Raw genomic sequence first — 21,020 nt, 5'->3', positions numbered from 1 at the left:
ACAAAACATAATTGTGAAACAACTGAAGCTGAGTGGTTATTCCACTTTAACAATTTGGGACATAACTTAAAGGGCGCCTTTTGATACACTGACAAATTATCAATCTGTTATAATTTAATACATTCTAGGTTATTATGTATTTCTTCCTGCACTGTTGTTGTTTTTAAAGAAGCCCTCTATCATTCATTTTTGATGTAGTTAATGCTAAAATCTGACATCTCCTGCTATGAAACTGCTTTGTACCTCTGCTGTAAGGCATGGTGTCATGTCATCTACATGTTCATCAAAAAGATGATGAGTCACTGCTGGTTGCAGATGTTGAGACACACAGTGATTAATAGACGAAATGTGAGTTGTGATGTGAGTACCATGCTGAGATAAGCCTAACAGCAACACTGACATCCAATGTTTTCCAAGCAGCAAACCTCTGAGACTAAAGAATGAAGCCAACGAAGTGCAAAAAACTGCAGTTCCTTTAATGGCCACTTGAGGCTGGCTCCAAGAGCGTGTCAATCCCCATAGACCCTCATGTTAAATGCCCAACTTTACAGCAGAAATAAACATGTTTACAGCCTGGTACGAAAAACAGTTTTGGTCTCTTAAGTAGGCTTGGATATGATTTTCAATACTGCTAAAAATACAGACGCTACTCTTTCTATGAAGCTCATATGGAAAGGCTGTATTGAGGATGTCCTCTTTTGTAACTACAGTTACAATAAAGTTAAATAAAGTAACTACTGTTGTACAATAAAGTTAGATAAACTACTGTTACAATAAAGTTTAAGTATTGTCAGAATAAAACAAAATAAAGTAATTTCGAATAAAAATACATACAGTACTGTTAAAACGAAATACAGTACTGTTGTAATAAAGTATAATAAGAGTTATAATGGAATAGATCAAAGTGGAACCACTGGTGCTTTTATTCTGAAGCACCCTGCTCGTCTTGGGTTGGAAGTATTGATGTTTTTGCTGTGAACTTGAAGCTTAGTTGTTAGCATTTAGCAGAAATTTAAACCGTTACAGCTGCACCGCTAAACATGAGGACTGATTGACTGTAATCAGAAACAAACTAACAGGTCTCCAGTTCATATATTAATAGCATTTGCAAGTCGCAGTGGTGCTCTATGGTTGCAAAATGTGACTAAATGGTTGGGGTCTGGAGCCCTGCCCCCCACCTCACCTGCTCACTTTATCACCCAGCAGAGAGTGGTCTTAATGGGCAGGGAGTGTACTGGACATATCTTACTCGTGAGACTTTTTTCTTTCTTTCTTTTGTGTCTGTTAGAGGGAGAGGGCCATAAAAAAAGAGCATAAGAACCAAAATGCTGTCTCATGCAAGTCGCTTAAGAAATGAAGTGAAAATTTCTACTCAGTGTTCGCAGTATACTATATACTTTTTTTTCTACATCCTGCATGGAAAAAGCCATGATACATTGAGTATAATCGATAAATCGCCCACCCCTATGTACCACCTGAGGTCAGTCTCTACTGGTGGATTTCTTTATATGACCATCTGCTCTGGGAAACATGCAAACTGTGTTGCCAATGTTGTAAATTTCTCCCTGAATTCAGATCAGATTCCTGCTTGAACATGTCCAGTTGTGTTTAGAGACGCCGAGATGCGGCAACCTGGTCATGCTGACCAAATAATAAAAGACTGGGTTTTTTTTGGAGGGGGCTTAAAAAGACAGGTGCTAAACGGAGCCTGTTTAGACAGAGGGTGAATACAGGTGTTCCAGCACAAACCGTGTGAGGAACATAATGTGTTTTTTATCCTTAAAGCCTATAAACATGTTCTAGTAGAAACCTTAAATACACTGAAAAATACTGAGCATAATCAGTCCTCTTAAAAGATGGAGTAAGATTACACAATGTCCCTCAATGATTATGATCATTCCTCTTACAAATAAGTATCGTTCCTGCTTTGTTAGTACTGGGTGAGAGGCTTCATTTAATCTTTGATGTGACTTTTTGTAATTATCTAACGGCCTTCAAGTATATTATAAAAAAATATAGCTGTTACCCTTCCGCTCTCCTCTATGTCCCTCCCGAGGGCCGCAACAGTATCCACCAACTCTGTGACATCAACGTCCTCTGTGACCATGCCAACAAAAATACAGTCCTCCTCTGTCCCAAACTCAGGGCCTGTGGAGACAAAACAAAACAGTGTGATAAATACTGAGATATATTTCTTACAGGCCTCTCAGATGTGAAGAGGTACTAACCAGTGGAGAAAATGATGTCAGTATCCAGGTCTTGTAGTTTCTTCAGCAGCTCGGTGTTGATTTTCTCCAACTCCTGCTTCCTCCTGCTCTCATCCATTCCTTCAGCCTGAGGCTCGTACCTGAACATCAACACATCCGTCACAGTCCTACCGAGCACCACAGCAAATCCCACCATTGTTAAAAGGACATTAAGTATAAGTAGAATTTGTAACACTGCTGGTTTTATCTGTCTGTTAAAGTGATGCTTTTCATCTCATTTAGACAGAGGTGTCTGCCACACAATTGTTGCTTGTGGCTTTATTCAGACATGGCAAGACTGACCATTATATTTGCACTATATTTCTGGTACACAGAAGGAGGACTACTTGAGAAATTTTTGTAGAAAGCAATGATTCATCTAGTCCATTTATCAACCACACTTTGACTAATAGGTCCTCACCTAACTAGCATCTGAATTATCACTGTAACCAACCAAACCCCACTCATTGCCTGGTCCAAGGGTACAAACTACAGGGGAGCAAGGGGGAGCTTGGCTCCTCCTAATAAGACATGAGTTCCACTATAAACATGATTTGTGAAATTTTGGGGGTTATTGACAATATGCTGTTTTTGCTATGAACTTCAGTTTTTCTGTATCTTCATCATTGAGGATCATGCGTAAAATCAGGCCACTATTGATGTATGATGGGTTGATGAGTATGATCGAGAAATTATTGTGCTCATCTGTATGAGATGGGTAATTTAATAAATGTTGATGAGGACTGGACCACATGTAGGCAGCGGGGCATGCTCTGTTTTTGATTTAATGCTCATGCTTTGTGGCTGTTCTGCTATTTCACCAAATTGTATCAAATTTGTGGTGATAAACTATAGAAAACAGCCCATCAGTCTGCAGAGTACACTGTGCCCTGCTTTAGTTTGCCACATTGTATCATAATGTGATGTTTGGTTTTGACACCCGTGCTGAGGTTTGTCTGAATGTCTGAATGATAATTACATGCTGTACATTTAGCAAGTAGGCCTACATGCTTGCAGCTACAAAATAATTCTTTGCAACAAGTGCTTCAATGAAAATGACTGAAATGAGGTGAACAACTTTATAAGATGATAACAGATGTTGATAAAGTTTTTTCTTAGTTTGCAATTGAAAGGATAAAATCAAATATATATGTTATTTATGTTACTACAATACTCAGCATATTGCAAAACATTTAAAATTGCAATAGCATTTTATCATGACCCACGTATCATGATAGTATCTTTTTTTTTTTGTCCTGAACAAAAGAGACATAAAATAATTTGTGGTGCCACAAGATAATGATTAACAAATCAATCTCATTGAAAACATTTGAAGTGATTATTTTGATATTGATTACAAAGTGTAGAAACTATTTTTTCATTTTTCTGTGTCTTTGTAAAGCAGCATATTGTGGCTGCTGGATTAAGAATATTAAATGTCATGTAACCAAATGTAAGGTAACAATGGAGTCAAGGCAGCCAGAGTACAGCCAACAAAAGAGAACAAAAACAATCTCTTTCTCTATCTCTCATGTCACTTATTGAAGTAGATCAGCATATACACCGATCAGGCATAACATTATGACCACTATGATCTCACCCACAACACCTGTTAGTGGGTGAGATATATTAGGCGGCAAGTGAACATTTTGTCCTCAAAGCAGGAAAAATGGGCAAGCGTAAGGATTTGAGGGAGTTTTGAGCCAAATTGTGATGGCTCGACAACTGGGTCAGAGCATCTCCAAAACTGCAGCACTTCCGGGGTATTCCTGGTCCGCAGTGGTCAGTATCTATCAAAAGAGGTGCAAAGAAAGAACAGTGGTGAACCGGTGACAGGGTCATGGGTGACCAAGGCTCACTGATGCATGTGGGGAGCGAAGGCTGGCCTGTGTGGTCCGATCCAACAGACGAGCTACTGTAACTACAATTGCTGAAGAAGTTAATGCTGTTTCTAATAGAAAGGTGTCAGAATACATAGTGCATCGCAGTTTGTTGGGTATGGGGCTACATAGGCAGACCAGTCAGGGTGCCCATGCTGACCCCTGTCCACCGCCGAAAGTGCCAACAATGGGCACGTGAGCATCAGAAGTGGACCACGAAGCAATGGAAGAAGGTGGCCTGGCCTGATGAATCACGTTTTCTTCTCACGTGGATGGCTGGGTGCGTGTGCCTTCGCTTACCTGGGGAACATATGGTACCAGGATGCACTGTGGGAAGAGGGCAAGCCGGCGGAGGCAGTATGATGCTTTGGGCAATGTTCTGTTGGGAAAACTTGGGTCCTGCCATCCATGAGGATGTTACTTTGACACGTACCACCTACCTAGGCATCGTGCAGACCATGTACACCCTTTCATGGACACGGTATCCCTGATGGCAGTGGCCTCTTACAGCAGGATAATGTGCCCTGCCACGAAGCAAAAATTGGTCAGGAATGGTTTAAGGAAAACAACGACGAGTTTGAGGTGTTTCCTTGGCCTCCAAATTCTCCAGATCTCAATCCAATCGAGTATCTGCGGGATGTGCTTGACAAACAAGTCTGATCCATGAAGGCCCCACCGTGCAACTTACAGGACTTAAAGGATCTGCTGCTCACGTCTTCGTGCCAGATACCACAGCACACCTTCAGATGTCTAGTGGAGTCCATGCCTCGACGGGTCAGGGCTGTTTTGGCAGCAAAAGGGGGACCTACACAATATCAGGCAGGTGGTCATAATGTTATGCCTGATCGGTGTATGATGAAGTTGAAGTCATTCCATGACTCTTGCGCATTTTGGGGTTGCAACCACATGACTGAGTGCACTTCTTGTAATTTGCTTTGGATAAAATGTAAATCTAATGTACATGGCAGGACTTTCAAAGCCTATCCATTCTTACCTGACAACACCAAGGCCAGGCCAGCTAAGGTCCTCTATGTATCTGAGTGAGGGTGAGTGTCGGTGGATTTCCTCTCTGAAGTCCTGTCTGAGGCACATCGTGGAGCACATCAAAGGCACCAGCTCTGACAGCTTCTCCACCAGCTCCTCTACGTTCTCCTGCTGGGTCCCCAGAACTGGACAGAACAGAGAAAGTCATGGTCATGCCTTCTTACTGGTGAGGTTTAACCCTTGCTGACAGTATTTTACATACATTAAAAATATATTACGCAGACTGTCTTGCTTGTGTGCCTGTGTGTGTGTGTGTGTGTGTGTGTTCAAGTTACCTGCCGCAGTCAGGAGGGGACTGAAGCGAACACATGTACCTTCGTCCTCAAGCTCCACTACATCTACCCCACTGGTGGGAACCAGCTGAACCAGCTGTTCACCCAGCTGCACCCAGGAGATATTGACAAGGAATACATCAACTGTGTGGTCACTGAGAGTTAACTTGTGAGATTACTCCCAACAAAATAGGTTGAATATTTGTGGTTATATGGTCAGCTCTGACTTCTTAAACTTTGGTATAGCACACAAGAGCCCTGAAAAATTACAAACTTCTCTTAATTTTTTTAGAGCCAAAACATTAAAACCACTGACAGACGAAGTGAATAGCATCTATTATTTTTATTACAATGTAATGTTCTGCTGGGAAACCTTTGGCCCTGGCATTCATGTAGATGCCACTTCATGCGCTCCAGATCACCCAAAAACTGTTGCAGACCAAGTATCCCTCCTCATGGCAACAACACTCTCTGATGGCTACGGCTGCCCAGCCAGACAATGCCCTGCGCCACACCCCAAAAACTGTTCAGGAATGACCAAAGGAATGTGACAAAGAGCTCAAGGTGTTGACCTGGCCTCCAAATTCCCCATATCCCAATCCGATCGAGCATCTGTGGGATGTGCTGGTACCCCACAGGACTCAAAGGATCCTCTGCCAACGCCCTGGTGCCAGACACCACAGGACACCCCCAGAGGTCCTGTGTCCATGTCTCAACAAGTCAGAGCCAAGTCTGAACCAAGGAGGCCCCACCGTGGTTTGCATGTGTCTCTGCTGTACATGCACCTCGAATACTCAAGCAAGTTGGTATCCGGGGAATTTGGAGGCCAGGTCGATGTCTTGAGCTCTTTGACATGATCCCCAGGCCACTCCTGAATAAGCTTTTGCAGTGTGGCATGGGGCTTGTCCTGCTGTGGAGGGGACACAGCCATTGTGGAGTGCCATTGCTCAGGTGTGTACTTGGTCTGCAATGGTGTTTGGGTGGGTGGAGCGTGTCAAGTGGTATCCACATGAATGCCAGGACCAAAGGTTTCTCAGCAAAAAATTGATTTGTAACAAAATGCTCAGTGTAATTCACCTCACCTGTCAGTGGTTTTAATATTTTGACTGATTGGTGTATAGGCTACGTATTTAAGGAGGAAACACTCACCCATCTGTTGAAGGAATCAAGCACCTCTTTCTCCCCAGCGCAGTAACCTTCCACTGAACCCCCACTGGATGCTATCAAAACAGGAAAAAGAGAAATGCAGACTAGACTAAGAATACAACAATATACCATGATTACTTCTGTGTATAGTTACATTACTATCCCGCTACTTTCTCATTTATTTCAGAACTTTTATTTCAAGTTTAAAGGTAAACTATGCAGGATTTTCCCATTAGACTAATACAGAAGTAATCCCTCTCTATCATCACTTATGACCCACATCATCATCAACCTGTTATTACTTATTGACTTAAGTACCATAGTTGGGTTCTGTGATAATAACAAAGCTGATGATGACAATGAGACTCGGTTGAAAAGTAGTAAGTGGTCCTTTGAGCTACAGATTTTTTATGGCACAATCCTTTTAAAAAACAATTAAGTAATTCTAATAATCTCCACTAACACGAAAATAAATAAGATCAGCACAGACATTCTATCCTGTAGTGCATTACTGTTCCATTATTGTTTCCAACTGACAAAGGCTGTATCAATATTAGCTCAGTCATGTTTGTAGGTTCAGGGAGTGTGACTCTTACCGGCACTACTTTCCTGGGAAAACTTGAACAGTACCACAGGAGAGCTGAGTTCATCCTCCACCTGTTGTACACATAGAGCCACAGATCAGCCATCTAAGACTCAGGGATCATTATTATTACACTTAACAAGTGATCTGCTGTATGGCATGCAAAACAATTATCATCAGTTGACAGGGTGCGATGTAAACATGGATTAAAGATTTTGTTTTTCGTCCATGCCTACTGAAACTAACATATGTTTTATCTGTGGTAACTGTAACTATATGTCACACACATTTCTTGTTTGATTTGTCAAACTGGTCATTATGGGAGAGGTGCCCTGAGTCATTGCCTCTCAGTGGTATGGAGCAGCCAAAACCAAAGCTACAGCTCCAGTGTAGAGGATCTGGCTGACTTACTTTTTAGTGCAAACTGATCAATATATGTTGGATTTGGGCATTTTAACTACTCCATTATCACTGTAGAATATTTCAAAAGCAAGTCTATGAACCATGCAACCAGGTTACTGATGCAGGCAGTACCTGGACACATCTGTGTTTGAGTAGATCACCTAGGGTTGGTGCGTCCTGTTTAGTATTACTGTATTATTTGTGTCAAATTGTGAGATGCTATTTTATCAGAATAAAATTCAGCAGACAAATGATGTCAGTGAAGTTGCATTTAGTACAATTCCTTACTTTTTGAACCACTAAGACAGGAAATAAACCCAAAGTGAAACCCATTATTGATGACATCCAGGTGAAAGGTTAGGGCAAGCATCATGCCTGGGTGGGACTGAGATGAAGGCTAGTGTGTCTGGGGTGTTGATGTGAGGGTCATGAATAATTCACAAGCGTGTGTGGTGTTGTCAAGTTAGAAACCAGAAAAATAACTGTTATATCCATGAGAAGAGCCAAGTGGTAACTGCACAAAGAACAGTTTCAAGACCTCAATATGCTTCAGAGTGCTGTCGTAGTCTGAAACCTCCTCTCTTATGGCAGAATCACACTCAGGCATCGACTAGCCTGGTGTGTGGAGGTGTGAAAGAAGGCAGGATTTGAATTTCTGTTTTTCATTCTTCTTCACACTACTAAACAGTTTCTTTCATATTTGTGTGAAGGTCAAAATGCCTTGGTTGCCTAGGAGGACAGACTGTTTGAAAATGTGTGCCTTTATCCTTTTTGAACAATTGATCACATCGTGTCCCTCTCTATAGCCCCTTGTACACAGCCTGTTCAAGGCAGGAATATGGCGGCATTATGCCACCTCGCCGCTGCGTATAAAAATACAATCATGGATTCGGGGGAAAGAATTGTCTTGCCTTTGAGCTGGCAGTAGAGGTAATAACAGCACTGAATCAATGTATGTGTGAAAGGGACAGCAGGCAGGACTGCACCATAGGCAGGACGGGGGTAACGTTTGGACGATGTATTATGTTGATAACCCACCACCTAGGATTACAAAACCTTCGAGCAGGAGTCATCAGGGAACTCAGAAAAAGAAGAAGGTAGCAGCTAGCACCTAATCTAAAAGCAGTAATGTCCACGAATTCGGAAGACAATGAGTACCAGGAGCTCCTTAACCTCAGAGCAGAGGATGAGATCAACTGCCAAATAACAAGGGCAGTGAAGGATGACTCGATATTAGAGGGGCTGGCAAGTAAACTTCAAGAGTGGGGCATTGCTCAGGACAAGACGCAGATCATGAGCAAACTGAAGACCAAAATGCACCACCAGGTAAATGACCGTAATAGCAGGAGTAGTAGAGGACATTTGGAATGGCCATATTTCTTATGCCTGGTTCACACTACACGACATATTTGTCCATTCTGACAGTCACTTTGTCACTTTAGGCGATTGTCTTTTTATTGTCATAAAATCGTGCCGTGAGTTGGCCGACAAACATGACATACTACATGGTGGTCCACACCAATCATCCCCGATCGTCTTTCAGGACGTGTGTAATGTCATCGGGTTATATTTGTCCTATTTTTATTACTTTTACTATTATTTCAGTCACTGTGTCTGTTCATGTGCCAGCTGAAATGTTGTTATAGTAATGTAAAAAGCGCCACCAGATGGCGGGAGCTACATTTGAAGTACTGTACGTAAACATGCAAGTCACTAAATCCTCCACAAGTTCCTGCAAATGTTTCACAATAAAAGCCTATTTAGAAAATGAAGGGATTCTCTCAACCGATGTTATAAGGGGCTTTTAATTTGAAACACATACAGGGAGTGCTGAGTTTGAAATGACAGCGCAATGCATTAACTTCATCAAGGCAAACGGGAGCGGGTAAAAAGTAAAAATATAAAAATACAGAGGGAATGATAAATAACAACCCATTCATAATGTAGTCTGTTTCAAATGAAGCTGGTACCCCCTGCAGTTGTGGTGAGTAAAAGCCACTATTTTTTTTTAATTTTTCTTACTTTATTTCCATCTCCATTATAAAGACATTACATTCTTTGCTAGCTTGATGCTAAAGTGCCTCTGCTGTTTCACACCATAATTCGTGAACCAAGCATTAGAGACCCACTCAAGCAGCAGCTTCACCATGAAACAGATAAAAAAACTTTTATTTGTGGGTAACTTGTCTTTTCATCTATTCTTTTATGAGTGTGTTTGCCCTTAAAGTGCTGTGTCGATGACATGGCTTGAGTGCTGTTGTTCTCTTCTGTATCATCATCTAAGATGGCACCGCTGATGGTAGCCGCCATTGGGAGAAGTTTGTCTTCGGGGGCTTTTGACCAGAAAGCTAATTCTTGGGTAGGTTTAGGGAAAAGATAATGGTCAGAATTAAAATGAACAGCCCTAAAGGCTAACTTTTCCCATGACATGACAGCCTTGGTGCCGCAAATGTAAAAAGTAGTCAAATATTTGTTTATCGTGATCAGCTTTATAGTCGTTATTTTTTAGCTGTATGTTTATTCTGTGTCTGTACATTGAGAGCTACCAAGAACCACAGTCAAAATCATTTATATGCACAAACTAATTCTGATTTCTGATTCTGATTTATTAAAATACCTGCTCCCCCCATAAAAATAAGGAAAACAACAAAAGTCCACACTGTGATGAGAAAAAAATCAAGGACATAATGATGCATTCTTTTCACCCCACCTTTGACTGTGGCTGCTAAGAGGTTAAAAAAGCATTTGCCTTTGGATGTGGACAGACAATGCATTGCATGACCTTGCACATTTGAATCATACTGAGAGTTTCAAATATCTATTAAGGGCAAACTGTTGGTGAGCTGAGGCACATGCACCAGCTTCAGGGTTTCCTCCTCTCAGTGGTGGACCCCACAGAGCAGTGGACAGAGCCAGTGAAGAGGGCTATGGTTAATTGGAATCAAAAGTATATAACCTTAGGATTATATAAATATATGACCCAGCATTACATATAGCAACAGACTTAGACAGCACCCAAGAGTTAACAACAGGCATGCCTGAAACAGATAACTGAAGGTTGAAGTCCACACCAGAGGCCCATACATACAACTGTACAGTTGGAAACAGCAGGAAGAAGAGACAGAAATTCAGACAAAGAACAGAAGCAAGAAAAGAATAAAGAAAAGATCACCAGATGGGATGCCTCTACTTGTGCTCTGACGGTCATAGCAAACACTATGCCAACAGAAATTTATTGGTCAAACAGAGGTAAAGAAGAGCTCATGGTAATAAAAATCCTAAAACCTATGATAAAAGCAGAGAACATCTTTTTAACCACACCAGAATCAAGACAGTCCCAACACAGTTAAGGTTAGTCTAAGACTAGATACTGGTGTACATTAATGTTATCAAACCAGTATTCAGAAGACCACCATGAATGCAATGGATGCCGTGTGCCTGGTCTATTGGTTACCAAAGAAATACACACAACATTCACTGCTGAGAATTAGCTGGACAAACAAAACACAACCCACAGTGCTACAGAGACAACAGAGAATGAGTCACAATCATTATAGCAACATTTAACATTATTTGAATTCAGCTGACAGCCAGTATCAATTGCTCTGGACTTAAAAATGGAAGGAGTCCCTTTTGATTAGAAACATTGCTCCTCCATGTTGATAGAAGCATTGCTCATCCATATTGAGTTACTGGGACACCTGATTAAAAGATGCCTGTCTGTGGAGATATTTCAAGCACTTCCAGGTGAGAGGAGACCCAGAATAGGCTGGACGGACTATACAGCATATTTCAATAGGCCTGAGAATGCCTCCATGAGCTGGGTGTCATGGGTAAAGATAAAGACACTTAGACTGCTTTGCATTGGTGTAGTGGTGCTGCAGCGCATTAACAGAATATATTTCCCATAATGCAGTTAAAATACATTTATTCAAATGCTTGAAGATCCAATCATCACTAAAGTGTACATCATGCAAGAGCGAAAATAAAACAAATGGATTGGTCAGAGTTATCATATTGACATTTAAAGTGTGTTAATTGATTCATGACGTCAACTCTTTCATTGAGTAACATGTAAGAAAACATTGCTGTTGGCTGTAGCCTTTGAGCAGCACAATGAATTAAAATATTTTCTCTCAGTCTGAAGCTAGCCAACTGTTAGCTAGTAAAGATGAAAAGGCAGCAAAACATCTTTTATTTTTATACTTCTAGTTGACCAAAGTATGTATTGGTGAGTTCAATTTGCAAAACAAAGTGGGGATTTCTGAATTTCCAGTTGGAGATCTCAACTGGAAAGCCCCCTGAAGTCAGATATCTGACTCAAAACGTCACTAAGAATCGGTAACCACACTAACAGACAAGTTAACATGGTAACATCTACATGCTAACATGCTCACTATGACAATGCTTAAAAAACAAAGCGCTTAAAAAAATAACATTTTGACCTGATGATGCCGCTAGAGGAAAAAGTCAGGGGATGGCCAAAGTTCAATTCATCCTGTTGGGACCATAAATGTTTGTACATTTCTTGGCAATCCTTCCAGTAGCTGCTGAGATAATTCAATCTGTCCAAAAGTGGCAGCCTGACTAACCGACAGATAGACATTGTTCTTTAGTCTCGCTCCTAGCTTGCATAAGAATACAACAAAACCACTGGCTTTTAATAAATCTGCAAGAAGATCTTTAATCCACACAACTCTTGTTGAGTGTATTACTTTTAATATCTCCACTCTTAATAATTCAGGCTCACTCTTTTTTGAGTATTGCAGTAATTAGCTTTTTGTTTTGATGATAGTAAAAACGTGCTAATTCTAAAGTTGTTATTTTTGTAATTCAACATGACTTAAAACAACCTGTACAGCTATACTGATGTCATCTACACTTATAGCCATTTATCTGGCCATTTCTCTGTCACTATTTACTACTACCCAGGGGGTACAGCTGTCAATGAGCACAACAAATCTACATATCTAAATCACTGAACAAATTGGGGACACATGCAGTGATTCAGACAGTAGAACCAGCTAGGATTTCTAAAACCCTTAAACCACCCCTAAACCCCTAAAACCACGCTGTCCCTGGATCCTGGACTTTGTGACTGCCAGAACTCAGGAGGTCAGTCACACTTCAAACCCCATTATCCTCAATGCAGGTGCCCTCCAGGGTTGTGTACCTGGCCCCTGCTGTACTCCACTCATCATGTTTGCAGATGACGCAGTAGTGTTAGTCCAGATCATCAACAATTATGAGAAGGCCTACCTGGAAGAAGCGGAGGAACTATCACTGTGGTCCAAGACCAACAACTCCTACTGAACGTCAGCGAATAGGACTCTTATGGAGAGGGTGAGGAACTTCGGGTCCATGTCAGAGAGAATTTGACATGTCACATTACCTGAAGAAATTCAAGGTCTCTCTGGGAGTCCCAAAGACCTTATACACTGTTGCGGTGGAAAGCATCCTGACAGAGGCCACCGCCAACTGGTATTTTGATTTTTAAAAAAAAGGAAGAATTGCAATGCAACAGCACATGACACATTCATTAATTATTCATGACCCTTGTATTTCTTCCAAAGGCAACAAAACATAATGAGTGTGGAGAGGCATTCCCTGAAGTACCTCAAAGAACATGCCTGAGTGGTCCACATCCTAAACAATTAGGAAGAAGTGAACAGTCCATCAGCCAATGGAGACCCAAATACAGCTGAGCTGATGTGAGTGAAGGAAAATGGTCAGGAGTGACAGGAAGAAAGAAAAGGAAGAGAAAGAGGGACAAAGGGGAATGGGGAAGTGAGGGAGACAGGCAGAGGCTTGGTCCCACCTACAATAGAGAGCATGAGAGAGCCCAGAACGTCCCGCAGTGAAGCCCCGGAGATGGGCGGGAACGGAGACACCACGCCCTGGAACCAAGGCAACCCACACTGACTAAAACTACAGCTATACACACACATACAGAAGAGATTCACACATGGACCTGCAAGTTCATTTGCATCTTACTAACACAGTGGTACTTCAGACTCAAACTGCAGCATCTCCACAATGAATGTGGCTGACAAAACTGAAATTCCTCCTTCTTTTACCAAGATACTGTGAGTTTGAGTACCAGTGTGGAATGATTCCGATCCCCAACATACTGATTGTTTACTGCATAAGTACTCCAGCAGTGTTAATGTATAATGCTACATATCCCAGCCACTCTGCTGGGATGAATTCACATCACATTACGTCTTAGTGTAGGGTTGTACCGAATAGTTCAAAGCTTCAAAGCTTCATTCATGATGTTGACATTTGAATTCTAAATTAACACATAAATGCTACTCAGTTCATTTTTTGTTTATTTTTTGCATGTCTATTCAATCTGTTTAAACCCACACTATGTCTAGACAGTTGCAAATAAAGATTAGGCATTATTAGTGTACTATTTTTAGTGGCAGATTTTGGGGTTTGGTGATAGTTCAATGTTAAAATTTTCCGACAGGCCTCAATTCTTAAGAATTAACAAAATAAAATCACAAAATGTCAAAAGAATACATATTCTTACACCTATATTCTTCATCAAACTAAGACTAGCTTTATCGCCTTATTTACTCACTTCATTCAATCTCCACAAAAACAAAATAAAACTCACCAAAATTGTCTTGGTTAATCTTTCCACTTGTTCGAACAATCACCAACTCTAGTTTGGTCAAAATAAACCCTTAACTCACCGAGTAAGATGTAAATATGCTGGCTCTGTATGCTGTCTCTCTTGTTCTTCAGAGGCAGACCAAATCAGCAAAATAAAATGACAAATATCGCCGCCACGTTACATTAGGTAGCAAATGTACTTATATAACCTAAAACATGTTTTTTTTTTTCTTAACCTAACCCAGTCATTGTATTGCCTAAATCTAACCATGACCATTTCACAACACTAACCAAGTGTTACAGTGTGTTTCAGCTGTGAACTGTGTGTCTCATAGCAACACACAGGGTTGTGACAATTCAACTGTATTTAATGACCTGGGAAGAGATCCAGTTGAATGTCATAAAATACAGCGACAAACATTCATTGCTTTATTCTAAAACTTCAGTGAAAGCTTTGAAAGTATGACATTCGGTACAGCCCTACCTCAGTGACTGTATGGATGCAGTGTTTGCCTTTAGTTTATACCAGTGAACAAGCCTTATAGCCAAGTCTGTACCCCTGAGACTGTTTCAGTATCAGTTTTACCATGGTCAGAGCCTCGACGAGAGAGATCTCTGTCTCAAGCACATCCTATAAACACAAATGGATGTTGTCTTTGAACAGCTCAGCTGGGGTTATACATGTTATTTATGAATACATGAAGAGGCCCTGATCCTTGTACCAAAAAGAAAAATTGCACTGGAGCGGTATATTATGCAAATAAGATGATTAATTAGCCAATATTTCCATGTCCATGTATGTCTATTAACTTTACATGTGGGTGTGATAATATCTAATAACTGCTTACCTATGGGGTAAATCTAATCAGGTTCTCTAGTATACAGTAAATATTACATTTATCACTGCTCATAAGTTAGTGTGCTTAGAAAAGGTCCAAACAGATACAAAGGCCTCTAGTTTCATGGTGGTGTGATGGGGCTGTTAAGGAAAGGCTAATCAAAAATAATGAACTATATGAGTTGTCCCTCTGCCAGCCATGACAATTACTAATATCATGAACATCTTCACAGTTTAAAGCAGCTTTCAAATTGATTTTTACCTCCAGCAACTAACAGAAAGCAGTCACTCTATTAACCTAAATATAAAAAAAATGTGTCATCTACATCTTTGTATCTAATTTCATTATCAAATGATAAATTTGGTGATATTTCATATTTTTCTTCTTGTAAACAAATCCCATGGCCAAACCAACAATGAACGTATCTACTATCAAGTATTGTGTTGGTATCCAAAGCCTGATATATCAGTTTCCTCAATGCCATACAGCTCCATTGTTCCCCAAAACAGTGAGCCACACTCAGTACGTTTTCATGCACAGTTAAGTGGAGCTAGGGTTACACCTCAACAAGGCAATTTAATTGGAATATTGTCCTTGTCCCAGTATACAAGCACAGGAAAAGAATCGATTTATAGACCAAGGTATGCCCAATTCCGCTACGATAGGTCGTGATGTGCCCCCTTTCAGCTTGCTAGAACTGGACCTTTTTCTGATTGCCCATTATGTTACAGACCAAACAATCAACAAACAAGTTAGTAATAGTTTGCTAGCAGCATGTGTTTTGTATGTATTCTAAAATATTTAACCCTTTCAGCTGACACAGAATGAACTGTGTCTCCTTGTGAGTCCAAAAGTGCACAGCCCTGGATGTACATTTTGCCATGATGTAACCGACTTCTTCTTCTGTTACGCATATAATGCTTTCGACTTCCCGGTCAAAGCCCGGGGCGGAAACTGTGGAGTATGTGCAGAGCGCCTTGGCCAGTTTGGGTCTGATTGAGTGTATACATGCAGGAGTAATTCCACTCCGACTTTGAGGAATTCCATTTAGTACAATTTCAGTCGAACTAACATGTTTACATATATCTTAAAAGTTTTTGTCAGAATAACAGAATAAATCAATTTTCTCTTGTGTCATGTAAACGTATTGGCTGTTGCACTAGTGACATGTTCTTTCATTCTCAAACTCACTCTAGTTTATTCTGACTCAATCCCACAAACCCATTAAAGCATCAAATGGGGATTAATCCATCACTGAATATAGTCCCAAAAGTTGTACTACTTACTCCTATTTGAGTAACATTTGTTTTAAAAATACAGTGACCAGCTGTTTTAGGAAAATACTGAGCTTTTTACAAAAAAAACCTATGTATTGTGCTGTTTTTAAAGATCTAAATCTATAGAACCAATGTGTTTGGGGCTGAGGGCCACAGGCAGGGTAAAGTATTGAGAGACAGACTAAAACATTGATGGTTTTGGTCTTTTCACGACAGTAAGATAAAGCATAAAATAAAGGCAGCAGCCGAACTGTGATATTATTCAGCAGGACTGCATTAAAAAATGAAAACAGCTGGGAAACTCTATCAACAAGTACTGAAACATATTAAACTTTATTACTTTGAGGTCTGCATAACGTATTGATTATATACCTGTAGGGAAATAGAACATTTCTGGAAGGTTTAATAACTTCACAGTGAGCTTAACATAATCCTCCTATTTTTTTATACATCAATATAATATTCTAAAATATTCCTTAACTAATGTTTTTCTGTTATCAGTGTTGTATTTTGTGACTTTATGCAACTTTATCTTAAGTTTTAATGTATCCTCATATACTAATATGCATTCTGTTATAACTACACAACAGTGAGTATATACTTTTCTCATATGATATCAATACAATATTAAAGTGACTGATGAGTCACAAGTGAAGGCATCCACAGCACGATCAACATACTAATTACAACATTACAGGCCGATAACAGCAGTTTACCACAATGAAACTAGAGGCCAAAGTCAGATACTGCTACTACTACTACTTATCTGAGAATGTTTTCTTGTAATAGTGTTTTTTCATTATCTATTTTGTTATAAATCTCTAATATGACCATCATACCCAAAATGTCCTACTTATTAGTTAAGATGACTGGTTTCCTAAAGACTGACCTCCTTCAAATCTCAGGTGTTAAATGGTGATCAAACCCAGGCAGGGCAGCATGTAGTGGGCAGGCTGCAGCACCATGACATACACAATATGGCTCCATTTTTAGCAAGGCGTAATGCGAAGGTGCACAGAAATATCGCTTTTTGTATATTTAGTGGTGAGTTACAAACAGTAACTGCACAGACTGTTATTTTTCAGTCACTTTACTCACAGTGGGGTTTCTCTGACTCAGTACTGTCTTCCTGTCAGTGCATATTCTCACAAAAACTAACAAAATATCTGTTCACCTTATAAAAATTGGGTTATTATTTATGGCAGAACATTAACACCTACCGATGTTTTGATGGAGGTGAGAGCTTTTAGCTTCTGCAGGAGTTGCTGGCTCTAGAGGGGAGAGACATAAAGGTGAAATGAGTGAGCTCTCATATCTACAAAAGACAAGAAAAAGATTTTATTGCCTAACTCCATAATAATGGCAGTGTGTGCTATATTACATTTCTGGCAGTATTCAATTTCTTTTAAAAAAAATTAAAGGAATAGTTAAACTTTTGGGGAAAGAAGCTTATATAACTATTTACAGAACTGGAAAAATGACAGTTTGTGGTTTAGGAGGTGTTAAGTGATGCTTACTAGAGCCGTGGCATGTCTGATCTTTTCGACAATGCCATTGTGACCAAGGTACTGCAGGGAGAGCCAGAGAGGCAGTGCTCGAAGCTTCGCTACCGGCTGGCTGGAGGTCAAACCTGCTGCCAGTGACTGAGACACCGAACACAGAGACACAGAGCAGTGAGTCATTTAGACAAAGACATAGACAGTGGTCATGGAGAGCTAAGAATATTCTAGGGGTGGGGATCACCAGAGGATTCACGATATTATATTATCACGATACTTTAGTCATGATACAATATTATTGCGATTTTAAATGTTTTGGGATATGCTGAGTATTGCTATAAAATACATTAAGATATTACCTGTTTTCAAATAATTTCCCCAAAGGAAAACTTTGTCAACATTTGTGTTATCTAATAAGATGAAGTTTTTAGTCTGTTCATCTCAGTTTGGTCTTTTTTTTTCTTCTTTTTTTTTGCAGCAAAATGTATAAGATAAGATATACTTTATTGATACCCAGAGGGGAAATTCATTCAATGTATCGGACTTAAACAGCAACTGATTATACCATTTAAGCAGGCTACCCAATTTGTAACTTCATTTGTATTGGTAATATTAATAATTCATATAAATAAAAAAAACGATACTTGGCACTGTGTGACAATACAATATTAACGCACAAAATTATCGCGATACTATGCTGTATCGATTTTTTCCCCCAGCCCTAGAATATACTGCAATTAATATTAATGAAATTAAAAATAAATCTTAACTTGGGCAGTTAAAATAGTAGTTATTGATGGAAAAGGTTACATCATTTCGAAAATAATATCTCCTCAGCTGGGATTAGGTAACTAAAAGTACAACAAAACCTGCCACAAAACTCCCAGAAACAACTATCACTCTGTGCTGACTCAATTTGTATGAAATGATATGAGCCTACCAGCGCTGGGTCCTCATGTCTGTAAAGGGTGACAGCAGTTACAGCAGGTAGTCCCAGCCACTGACCTGGTGTCAGTGTCATACTGTCACTTTTGGTGGCTGCCTGCAGGGGAAAGAACAGTGAACACAGGAACACGTCACAAGAGAAAGTCACCGTAAGGTGGCCCTTCTTGGGTGTCTGGCTTCTCTAATCAAAATGAGGCCAGACAATAACACAGAGAGGGGCGGCTCAGAAGTTGGCAGAGGTAAAAAGTGGAGACTTAGATTCTTGCCTGTTTTTCTTTTCCAACACTGCCATCTCTCTCTTTCAGGTTTTTACACTAAGATTATACATCTTTCCAGACATGGCATTTGCAACATTGCTGGCTTCATTTCTTTGTGAAAGTGATGACTTTTGTGCTCTCCACTGCAGACGTGACAGAGAGATCAATAATGCTCATGTGCTTTTTGGCATCTGGTCCATGGAGTGAAGCTGTTGGAAAATTATGATGGGAAGGAAGAAGACTTTCTGCTCTGTTGTAGGCAGCAGTGGACTTTGAAACTTAATTCGCAGCTGAAACATTTCTTTCAAGTTTGTCTTAAAACAATATTCACATGTCCATATGTAAACTGAAAGAGTTTTTGGGAACACTTTATATTAAGGTATACATATTCACCATTAACTAATTGCTTATTAGCAGTCATATTAGTAGCATATTGGATTTTTATTAGTTATTATAAAACACTTACTAAAGAGATTCCCTTTATAACCTCCTAATTACTGTGTTATTGATAGGAAGTAAGAGAGCTGTTGCACATGAATAACAATCTTAATATGCTTTGCTCATTCTAACTTAATAACTCTTACTCCTTCTACTCCAAAAAGAAGGGCCCCAGCTAGCCGGCAGATTAGAACCTGAAACCTTATTGCTGTAAAGCAATAGTGCTAACCACTGCACCGCCATGCCACCACGAAGGAGGGCACATGCCAGCTGGCGGCTAGGCCCCGATGTGTGGAGTTTGCGTGTTCTCCCTGTTCTCTGGCTTCCTCCCACAGTCCAAAGACATGCAGGTTAGGTTAATTGCAGACTCTCAATTAGCCATAGGTGTGAATGTGACATGAATGGTTGTCTGTCTATGTCTCAGCCCTGTGATAGTCCGGCAACCTGTTCAGGGTGTACCCCATCATTCACCCAGTGACAGCTGGGATAAGCTCCAGCCCCTAGCGACCCTCAACAGGGGGTCCATAAAGTGAATGAATGAGATGTGGTTTATTCTTATGTAATGTAACAAAAAACGTACAAGTGTTTAAAGTGTCTAAATAAGTCAGAATATGTTTGCATTTCTAAAGTGATATTTCGCTCATAACTAATTAACTAGTGGTTTGACACTCATCAACCCACACAGGTTGCCTAGTACAACTACTGCAAATAACAGATTCAAGTCTTCAGTTATAAGGCAGTGCATTTTTAATAGATGTGTTTGTCCATTAATAAAGGAGAGATTTCTACTTGTGCTGACTTTGTTCTTCAACCACTGAATAGAAATAGAATCTTTGTGTCTCAGCTGACCTCCATTTCTGTGTGACAAGGGATTTACCAAGTGTGAAGAGAAGTCAACTCTATAACAGGGAACCTGTGTGGGTTAATAATAAGTGTCAAACTACCAGATAACTGTTTATGAGCAAGACATCACTTTAGAATGGGGAACATACTCTGAGTTAGAAAGACGTAATGAACTTACTTAAGTTATTTAGACATTATAAACACTTGCAGCTTTGTGTTTCGTTATATAAGATTAAATCATACTTATTAAGTGTTATTAGGGCAGTAGTACTACCACCTTATACGGCCCAAAATTAGCAAAGCATATGAAGATCGTAATTCATGTACAACAACTTCTTTACATCCCATCAATAAGCAGCAATTACGAGGTTATTGAGGTAAAACTCTCAGTTAAAGGCCTAGTAGTTGCAGAATATGGCTATGCATAAGGCATTAATAAGTGTTTTATGACTACTTCTACTATGTTCAACTTAATATGAAGTATCACCAAGTTTTTTTATCTGCATTCCATCCATCCATATTGGCTGTGAAATTTTTTCTTCCTAATGTGATTACAATGTAGGTAAAGGAAGACAAAATCCACAGTTCTCATTTGTGTAACAATACATTCCAAAGTTCAACCAAAGCTGACATGGGACATCAGGAGACCAAGTTAAGTAGGTATCTTCCATGGTTAAGTAATAGCAGCATCAAGTTCTCACAAAAGGCATCTGTCCCTGTGTCTC

General features: G+C 40.0%; 1 protein-coding gene across 2 annotated transcripts in view; it reads right to left on the bottom strand.

Moving 5' to 3' along the window:
• Positions 1 to 21,020, bottom strand: part of pdxdc1 (pyridoxal-dependent decarboxylase domain containing 1) — a 47,153-nt gene that overhangs the window by 12,958 nt on the left and 13,175 nt on the right. For both annotated transcript variants that reach the window (XM_050068680.1, XM_050068681.1), the window contains exons 11-19: positions 18,753 to 18,854; positions 17,831 to 17,956; positions 17,534 to 17,584; positions 7,185 to 7,245; positions 6,592 to 6,662; positions 5,446 to 5,551; positions 5,121 to 5,295; positions 2,229 to 2,347; positions 2,027 to 2,148 (exon numbers count right to left, since the gene is read on the bottom strand). In XM_050068680.1, coding sequence (XP_049924637.1) covers positions 2,027 to 2,148; positions 2,229 to 2,347; positions 5,121 to 5,295; positions 5,446 to 5,551; positions 6,592 to 6,662; positions 7,185 to 7,245; positions 17,534 to 17,584; positions 17,831 to 17,956; positions 18,753 to 18,854 — 933 coding nt within the window. The remainder of the gene's footprint in view (positions 1 to 2,026; positions 2,149 to 2,228; positions 2,348 to 5,120; positions 5,296 to 5,445; positions 5,552 to 6,591; positions 6,663 to 7,184; positions 7,246 to 17,533; positions 17,585 to 17,830; positions 17,957 to 18,752; positions 18,855 to 21,020) is intronic.

This window comes from Epinephelus moara, chromosome 18 (genome assembly GCF_006386435.1).
Source record: "Epinephelus moara isolate mb chromosome 18, YSFRI_EMoa_1.0, whole genome shotgun sequence".
NCBI lineage: Eukaryota > Metazoa > Chordata > Actinopteri > Perciformes > Serranidae > Epinephelus > Epinephelus moara.
Note: the sequence above shows the minus strand (reverse complement) of the source record. Positions and strands in the feature narration are given on the sequence as shown.